Raw genomic sequence first — 9,961 nt, forward strand, 5'->3', positions numbered from 1 at the left:
TAAAAAAAAAAAACCAGAGACTGTTTGGCCTTAAAAAAAAAAAAAAAAAAAGTCTTTAGACTTGTAGTCACTCAGTTCCAAGTAGCCAGGAGTGACCTGAGTGATGGGAAAAGAAAGAATTGATGGAGCAGATGTTGTTAAAGATTAATGGTATTGGAGGAATGATTGATCATGTAGCTGTTAAATGCTCTGTGAAATAGACAGTATAACTCTGCAAAATGCAGGAGAAACCAACATCTTTAACTTGTGCCTTTGACCACATGGGGAATGGGTCCCCAGCCCTAAGATTTTTTTTTTTTTGTAAATAATGTTTACTGCCAGTTTTTTTCTAATGTAGTCAATTTTTATCACTTCTTCTTCTTCTTTTTTAATGTGCAGTTGGGATAATGAATCCATTCTACTTGCACAGAGCTGGGTGCCACGAGAAACAGGTATCATACTGCAATGATTGTGTTTAGTATTTGTCATTTTTTATCCCTCCCCCCATGTAATAACTTAAAAATGGCTTTTTCCCCAAACAGTAATATTTGCCTCAGATGTAAGAATAAATTTTGACAAATTTCGAAACTGCATGACAGCAACTGTAATCTCAAAAACCATTATTACAACTAATCCAGGTAAAAAGTTATCTGAAATTTTTTATCCCTTTGAAAATGACTGTATCACATATTCCAATATTTGTGTATTTAAGAATGAAAACAAAACTTAGATTTCATTTGAATTAAAAATGAAAGATTGTTTTATATGACTTTTTAAAATTATCTTGCCCCCTTACCCCCTCTAAAACTTCCCCTTGCTCCTGCCTTTATATGACTTTTTGTTGTTGTTGTTCACCTCACCTAAGGATATTTTTCCATTGATTTTTAGAGAGAGTAGAAGGGAGGGGGAGAGACAGAGAAAGAGAAACATCGATTGGTTGCCTCCCACACACTTCCAGAAGGGGATTGTTTTAACAAAGGTCTATTTGTATACTTCCCTTAGTTATGTACTCCCCTTTCCATTTTTTTATTTTATTCCCTTTTGTTGTTAAAATGGGCAAAGGTTAAAAATAATTTTGGATCTTTTACAGTTATTTAAAAAGTCATCAGTTACGCCCTAGCTGCTTTGGCTCAGTGGATAGAGCGTCAGCCTGAGGTCTGAAGGGTCCCGGGTTCAATTCTGGTCAAGGGCACATGCCTGGGTTGCAGGCTCCATCCCCAGTAGGGGTCATGCAGAAGCAGCTGATCAATGATTCTCATCATTGATGTTTCCCTCTCTCTCTCCCTCTCCCTTCCTCTCTGAAATCAATTAAAAAAAAAAGCAATCAGTTTGATTTTTAATTATTATGCATTTTCAATTTAAGAGACACCAGAAGCTAACATCTTATTGAATTTTATAAGAGGAAACAAAGAAACAAATCCTCAGGATGATGCAATTGACAGTTATTTGGAAGAATCCATAAATTGTAAGTGACCTTTAAATATTATTTGAATTTTTAAAGGGCCAAAATTGGGGCCTATAAAGTTTTGTTTTACATAGTAAAAGATCCTGTATTCTGATTCTGTAACTGCTATATTTCGACTTTTTAAAGTAGTTTAAAACTCTTGGAGCTTTCTATAATCTTTTGCCAATCTGATGAAAGCTCAAATAAATGAGTTGACTATGGGTTTTTTTGGTCATTGATTTTTAAGAATTCTTTAGATATTTTTTTTTGTCTTTTGCCATCATCTCCCACTGTGTAGCTTGCCTTTTCACTCTTCTAATGGCATCTTCTGATAATCATAAATTCTTCATTTTATTTTTTTATTTTTAATTTTTTTGTTTTATTGCTTAAAGTATTACAAAGAGTATTACATCTGTTTCCTTTTTTCCCCCTTGACCTTCCCCTGACCTCCCCTACATCCCAGTGTCTTGTGTCCATTGCTTCATTTTAATAAGCATTAATTTCTCATTCTTTCCCATTTTTATTATTTTTTTGCTTTCCCCCCATTTATATTAATAAGTTGTAATATAGCAAGTATAATAATTGTTCTGTTACTTAACTAAGCTTCTACATGTTCTCATTTGAACTTTGTAGCTTTTCTATTTGGATATAATTCTTTGTAATTCTTAGAATATGTATAGAGAGAGCTATAATAACTTCTTTTTATTTTTAGTAAATACAATAGTTGATGTCTATACAGTTAAACAATTAAAGGCAAAAGCTTTGAAGAATGAAGGAAAAGATCCTTTTTATGGCATTCTTTATGCTTACATTTCTACACTGAACATTGATGATGAAACTACAAAAGTAGTTCGAAATAGATGGTAAGTAGCCAAATTATTTTTAGCAAATTCATTCTTGTAAGAAATAAAAAACAATTATTGTTAATAAACTTTTAAGTTCCATAAAAGTTTAACTATACTTGGGCATCACCGTGGTTATACATGTGAGGGAAATGTATAATTAAGTAGCATATACTGAAGTTTCCATGGCAAGTTATTTAGATTTAAAGATTTTAATTGTCTTTTAAAGAAAATTTTAAATTAAAAGGCAATTATATCTGTAGTCCTAAACTGTAATGATACTGCCAGAAACTTTTAACTAGAATGACAAATTGTTGTTTTATAATGTATTAGAAAATTATTTTGGTTGCCACATTCTATAGCAAGTGACAGCATTTAAAAAAATAGATTTTTGTTGATTTCAGAGAGGAAGGGAGAGGGAGAGAGAGATAGGAACATCAATGATGAGAGAGAACCATTGATAGGTTGCCTCCTGCATGCCCCACACTGGAGATTGAGCCCCATCCTGGACATATGTCCTGACTGGGAATTGAACCCTGACCTCCTGGTTCATAGGTCGATGCTCAATCACTGAGCCACACCGGCTGGGCAAGTGACTGCATTTAAAAAGATTATTTTCAACTGCATGATGAATGATTTCTAACCACTCATAGGTCAAAATATCTATTGCATAGAAAAGTAAACCCCAGAAGAATTAATAATCTTATCCAAAAGATAGTTGGCAAGAAATGTCTAAAATGTTATTGTGAAATCTCCCTATGGGCTTTTTTTTTTTTTAAAGCAGATTCTTTTCTTTTTTTAAAAATATATTTTACTGATTTTTTACAGAGAGGAAGGGAGAAGGATAGAGAGTTAGAAACATCGATGAGAGAGAAACATCAATCAGCTGCCTCCTGCACACTCCCCACTGGGGATGTGCCCGCAACCAAGGTACATGCCCTTGGCCGGAATTGAACCTGGGACCCTTGAGTCCGCAGGCCGACGCTCTATCCACTGAGCCAAACCGGTTAGGGCTCCCTATGGGCTTTTGTAATAGAAATTTTTATGGAGATAGTTCTAGGTTAACATGGAGTTTTAAGAAATAATATGGAAAGAGTCCATGTGCACTTTGACCAATTTCCTCCAATGTATCACATCATAGCCAGAATATTTACATTAATTCCATCCACTCATTTTAAATATATTTTTATTGACTTCAGAGAGGAAGGGGGAGGGAGAGAGAGATAGAAACATCAGTGATGAGATATATTCATCAATTGGGTACCTCCTGCATGCCCCCACCTTCCCCACTGGGAATCCAGCCAAAACCCAGGTATGTACCCTGACTGGGAATCAAATCGTGACCTCCTGGTTCATAGGTTGATGTTCAACCACTGAGCCACACCGGCTGGACTCAATCCACTTATTTTATTCAAATTTCCCCAGATTGACATGCAGTCATTTGTGTGCACATGTGTACATTAAGTTCTATGTAGTTTTATCACATGTATAGGTTTGTTTGCCTATGACCACAGTCAAGATATTGACCTATGGATTTTTTTTTTAATCCTCACCCAAGGGTATGTTTTTATGGATTTTTTAGAGGGAGAGGAAGAAAGAGAGAGAGACATCGAGACATCGAGACATCTATGTAGGAGAGAAACCATGATCGGTTGCCTCCCATATATGACCTGACATGGGATCAAACCAACAACCTTGGTGTATGGGGAGGATGCTCTAACCAACTGGCCTACCTGGCCAGGGCAGTTGACCTATGGATTTTTAAAACACTTTATGATTTTGTATTGAAGTTGAAAAAAATTAATGTGGAGGCTATTGTGTAAGGCAGTTATTTTTTGAAAAATATTTTTCACAAATTTAAATAATTTTTGTCTCATTTTTTCCTACAGCTTTAGTATTGATATGTGAAGAAAAGCATCTAACATTTACTTTAAATGTGATCTGTGGCTAGATAAGAAACCACTATCTTCAGATCACTCTCTTTTCTTGAGAAATTTGAATTAGTCCTTTCCAAATTGGCTAAAGTAAGACCTGCTTCAAAAATATGAAATAGCATGTAATTACCACTTAAAGAGAGGTGAATGTGTCACTAGTAGTAATAATAGCATTTAGGGTGTGAACTTACCCAACCCTACGGTTTTTCTGTAGATGTACAGAAGACCTAATAAGTACCATCAAGTGAGCATTTGTGGAACCTAGGCTTTCTAGTCACAAGACACCATTCCTGCCCTTAGAACACAGCCGCAGGGATATAAGATGGACATGCCTGCAATAACAAGGAATAGGATGTGACAGGATATAGTCAGTGCTGAAGTATAAATTCTGCAGCTGTTCAGAGAAGGGAAGGAGTTAAGGTTGTGTGGTGGGGGGTGGGCAAGAAAGGAAGGCCCTAGTAGGGGCAGGACCAGCATGGGGGAAGATAGGAAGCAGGACAATGAGCTTATCCCAGTTTCAGATGAATCACAAATACTAAAAAAGACTGAGAACACATGTGGAATTATTTCTTGTAATTTTATGTTTGTCTTGTATCCTGCGCAGTGCTGAGCACTCTGAAATTACTTACTCTGATTTAGACTTTTAAGTGATAATTCTGCTGGAAAACAGATTTGTTACTTAGGGCCTTCACATTTTATCATTGTCCTTCCTTTCTTTTCAGTTCAAGCTGTGGTTACATTGTAAATGAAGCTTCCAGCATTTGTACAACTTGCAACAAAGATTCTTCGAAGTTTAAATCCGTTTTTCTCAGCTTTGATATGCTAATTGATCTTACTGATCACACAGGTACCCTCCATTCCTGTAGTCTCACAGGAAATGTTGCGGAGGAGACTTTGGGCTGCACGGTAAATAGCAAAAAAGAAACCATGTTTGGAAATATGTCCAAATTGGATTTTCTTCCTCTAAAATATAGGTTATTTTGGTGAACATTTGATAGCAATTAATTTATTAATAAAGAGGTCTGTGAAAAATCAATCTTGATTTAAATATACATTGCTTTCTTTAATGAACAAATAAGTACATATTGTATATTGAAATCATAGCTAATATTATTAGGAATAATGACAGAGACCCTTATTTATTCTCAGTGGAGAATAAACAAGACATTTATATAGTCAAATAACAATGGGTAAAACAACACATTGAAGATGTCAATCAGTTATGAGGTAGCTCTTCCAGAAGGAGGATTGGCAATATTTTACACACTCAGCTGTAGAAAGTCAGCCATGAATGTTCCCCATCTGCCGCTGTAGGACAGCAGCAGCAGATACTTAGAGATTAGATTGTACACTTGATGATAAGCACTTGTTTCTTATTGTTAAAACCAGCTCCTGAAGTTTACCATTAAACCTCAGTTCCAAGTGATTTCCAGTTTGTCAAGGGGAGTTTTCTGTGCTAACCAACCAGATTAGTTTCAGAGATTTAATTTAGAGTAGATATCTGACCTTATCTCCTCCATCAAGAGAATTGAGCTGTAATTACTGTGAATAAAATTCCACTTCTAATGAGAAAATTGATGTTTCACCTTGTTAAGATGAGTTATCTATATAAACTTTGGAAATACTTGTTTGATTTATTTTTTAAATCAGGTAAATGAGTTTCTTGCAATGACGGATGAACAGAAAACAGCATTAAAGTGGCAATTTCTTTTGGAAAGAAGTAAAATTTATTTAAAAGTTAGTATATTTTACAGTACTATATTGTTCTATATATTCAAACAAAAGAAAATCCTAGAGCTTGACCAAATAAATAATTTCTTATTTTAATGATGCCCAATTCCCAGATGTGCAGAAGGATTTGGCTACTGTAGAAACAATGGAAGTAATCAGGTTTTTTCATATAGCATAAAGTAGTTACAAATGACACCATATAAATAGGTCAACAAAGAAAATACCCAGTAATGTTAACTCCAAGATTAGGCACCTGGCTTTAGAGCAGGGGTGGGCAAACTTTTTGACTCGAGGGCCACAATGGGTTCTTAAACTGGACCAGAGGGCCGGAACAAAAGCATGGATGGAGTGTTTGTGTGAACTAATATAAATTCAAAGTAAGCATCATTACATAAAAGGCCGTAGTTTGCCCACGGCTGCTTTAGAGTCAAGATGGGTCTGCCCCACCCACAAAATCCATGTGGCAATCTCCTCACTTCAGTGAGCGGGATATAATAGCATATGGTTAAACGCTTAGATGCTGGATGAGACAGACTCAAGTAAGAATTCCAATTCTACCATTCCTCAGCCGGTGTGACCTGGGGAGATTAATTAACTTCTCTAAGCCTCTAAAATTCTGTAATCCTAAAACTCGATCAGACTTCTGAAGCACCAATAACACTGCAGTGTTGGAGGTTCATAGAATCTTTGTGTTAAATGTGTAAAGGGAAGTGAGCCTTGTTTTGCAAATGAGGAAAATGGGACCAAGAAATGTTGCCACTAGCCCCAAGTCACAGGTGAGATAGGGCTGCTGCCTACATTATTACTCTCCTCCCATCATTCTCAAATGTTTTCTCCTTTACACTCTTAACAGTTTTGAAGCACCGGGTCTCTAGTTATTAATAAATTTCGTCATCATATTCCTGTAGTCTAACAGATTATGTTACTACTCCAGGTTAATGTCGATCACAACTGGTAGCTTAAACGTATTTTAAGCCCTATTTTTCTATGTGTTGGATTTGAAATCCCAACTTTCCTACCAAAGAGAAATGTCATGAAAAAAATGACATGGATTTTTACAAAAGCCAGATCTTAATTTCTCTACTGAACTCTGCCTGAGACTTGAACTCTTTTGTCTTGGAACTTGAATCAACGTTGATGTTAACAGCTGTAAGCAAAACTCATTGTGGTTCTCTATTGCATTCTCTGTTGTGGTTATTGGTTTTCAACTTTATATACACGGTAGTCTTTAAAACTAACTTTCTCTCTCTTTTCTCCCTACAGGTTTTTTTATCAGACAGAGCAAGGTGTAGATTGAGAATTAGTGTGATCTCATGTAAGCTTGCAGATCCTGTTGAGGCATGTAGGAACTTGTCTGGACAAGGAAATATTTAAATCAGATATCATTATAAACTCTGGAAAAGAATATGAGTTTTAACTCCCCTTAATGTGGATGATGAGTTGAAAATTATGGATAAAATGTACTTTGTTCAAATGTGGTAAAAATGTTTCTATAAATAGTTGTTTCCTCCTGGAGTTGGTTGGGGGTAAATCTTAAATATCTATCTCACCTGAGCTCAATTCTTAGCAGGCCATTTCTACCAGCTTGGCCTTCTCTCTTCCCAAGTTGGAAAATGTTTGCATGAGTAATAAACAAATTTAATCTTTCCCTCAGATTGATTTCTTTTCTTAAGCCCCTTTCCTCCTTATTTTATTTCCCTGAGAAAGATCAGAACCTCTAAAAACAACTTACCTAGAGTTTGCCAATGGCTCAATCTGCTTTCCTGGAGCTACAAGGGCCCAGATGAGGGGCCCGGTGGGAACAGCAGAAGTCTGTGGGCAATGTTGTGCAACTGCTTGAAACACCATGGAGCTCTGCAAATCCCCTGCCTGCTCTGATGATACATTGGCGCTACCCAATGCTTGTGAAGGCTTGCTGACTCAGGGTTGACATGAGTCTAAAATCAACTGTGGGGAGACTGACTGAAAAAGTTATATGAGTGATGCCTTGTCCCATGCCCATCACTTAGAAGGGTGGGAGGCCTGCTTGGATAGAAGGACAACAGCCTCCCTTCTACCTCAGTCATCCTTGTAGGAGCCCCAAAGCACTCTCCTCAGCACCATACTATGCTGAGTTGCTTCAGGGCACAGACCCACCAACATGGTTAGCATTGATCTACAGTCTGGGAGGTTATGCCAACATTTTTGGGTCTGGCACTTCAGAAGGCTACATTTTACCCACTATAGGAGTGAGAAAAAAAGAAAAGAAGAAGTATATGAAACTCTTTTATAAAGTTGGTGTTGTGAAATAAACTTTCCTTGTCAGTAATGTTTCATCTGGCTTTTATCATAGGCAGCCATAGAGTAGGGATATGAGTTGACAGCTAGTGTGCCAAATTATGGTAATAAGTAAAGTAATGAAGGATTTGACCTAGTTGTGCAAACAGCAAGTGTGCCCAATGAGAGTTTCCTTTCTTTCTCCTTTGGGTTGTGAAATGGGCGTGTTAAGCAAGGCGAATCAGGAGGGTAGACAGGGAAGGAAAGGGAAAGTGGTGGAGGTTCAAGGACAGTGCCCTGCCCATGGGGAATAGGGGGGCAGGGTGTCAGGTTGGCGAGGAGAGAGAACTGAAGGCATCCACTGGCAGCCACATTCAAATCTTTTGTTAGTTAAATAAGAGTAGGTGTTCAAGAGCACAGGAGATGAGGAAGGACGCCTGGCCCAGATGGTGCCAGGAGCTGCTGTGCCAGGCCTCCTGATGCCCTGACCTCTAGCAGCGGGTCCCAAAGTACCAATGCTTGGGTCAAGGGTGCCTCAACCAACTGTCTGGGCTCCTGCAGTTCATGGGCCTCAGCTGCTCTGGCTCTTTTACTACTTGGCTTTAACCGTATAATACAGGTGTTTAATACAGGCATTCTTGAAGTAGGTGCATATGCAGCAACGAGTGTTCTGCAACCATAGAGCCCTAACAGGGTGGCAGAGGGCTCTGACTGACCTCCTCACTGCTACTTTGGAGCCTTCTCAGTGTGACATTTAACTAGTAGGAAACCCCATGCCCAATAGCTTATTCCTTGGGATAAGTTTATAGACATTAATAGCTAACCTTATTAAGTGCTTTTTATGTGACTGGTATTGTAATAAGCCCTTTACTTACAGAGTCTGATTTATCTAAGTACTGCTAGTTTGCCCATTTCACAGGTGGGATATGAAGGCCCAGCTAGAGGAGTTAGAATTGGAGGTGGCTTCATGGGCAAGCTCTGTGGCTGCAGGCTCAAACCCATTTGCTGCTCCCAGGATCGTCTCCAGCTTTAATCTTCTTTCTTTGCAGTTCCCCTTTTGTAAATAATGACAACAATACCAACTTCTCTTGGCAACTGTGAAGACTGAGTAAGTTAATATAGGTACAATGCTTAGATTCCTGCACTTAGTGCATTACCAATAATTATCAGCTATTGTAAATGTTAAGCTATAGCAATTTCATTGGCACTCATATTTGGCTATTAATACTTTTGTTGTATGAATTCTATTCTTTTATAATTTGAATTTTCTAGTACATTATTACACTTATAATTACTTTCTCTTTAAAATATATGGTTTTAGCATATTTGAATTAATTGTATTGAAAAGAAATATAAAACTTACCTGAAACCAAAGATACTACACCAACATTTATACCACAAATAGTCTTGTTAAAAAAAAAGCGGGCCCAGCTGGTATGGCTCAGGGGTTGAGCATCGACCTATGAAACAGAAGGTCACAGTTCTATTCCAGGTCAGGGCACATGCCCAGGTTGTGGGCTCGATCTCCAGTGTGGGACTTGCAGGAGGCAACCGACCAATGATTCTCTCTCATCTTTGATGTTTCTATCTCTCTCTCCCTCTCCCTTCCTCTCTGAAATCAATATAAATATATATATATAAAGTGGGTACAAACATGAAAAGGTGTCAGCTTCACTTTTTGAAAGTGGACATACAGAAGGCCAAAAGACATATAAAAAAATGCTCAAAGTCACTAATCATCTGAGAGATGCAAATCAAAATGACAATGAGGTACC

At 37.5% G+C, this 9,961-nt stretch overlaps 1 protein-coding gene across 2 annotated transcripts in view; it reads left to right on the top strand.

The window, feature by feature from the left end:
• The window catches only part of MEIOB (meiosis specific with OB domains), a 23,671-nt gene extending 16,088 nt beyond the window's left edge, over positions 1 to 7,583 (top strand). Inside the window, exons 7-13 of one of the 2 annotated variants that reach the window (XM_006763917.2) lie at positions 379 to 431; positions 522 to 617; positions 1,343 to 1,444; positions 2,136 to 2,286; positions 4,922 to 5,105; positions 5,850 to 5,936; positions 7,194 to 7,583. In XM_006763917.2, coding sequence (XP_006763980.1) covers positions 379 to 431; positions 522 to 617; positions 1,343 to 1,444; positions 2,136 to 2,286; positions 4,922 to 5,105; positions 5,850 to 5,936; positions 7,194 to 7,304 — 784 coding nt within the window. In that variant the 3' untranslated portion in view covers positions 7,305 to 7,583. The remainder of the gene's footprint in view (positions 1 to 378; positions 432 to 521; positions 618 to 1,342; positions 1,445 to 2,135; positions 2,287 to 4,921; positions 5,106 to 5,849; positions 5,937 to 7,193) is intronic. The other variant, XM_006763918.2, reaches the window with a different exon arrangement.
• The last annotated feature ends 2,378 nt before the right edge of the window (positions 7,584 to 9,961 follow it).

This window comes from Myotis davidii, unplaced genomic scaffold (assembly GCF_000327345.1).
Source record: "Myotis davidii unplaced genomic scaffold, ASM32734v1 scaffold599, whole genome shotgun sequence".
Taxonomy (NCBI): domain Eukaryota; kingdom Metazoa; phylum Chordata; class Mammalia; order Chiroptera; family Vespertilionidae; genus Myotis; species Myotis davidii.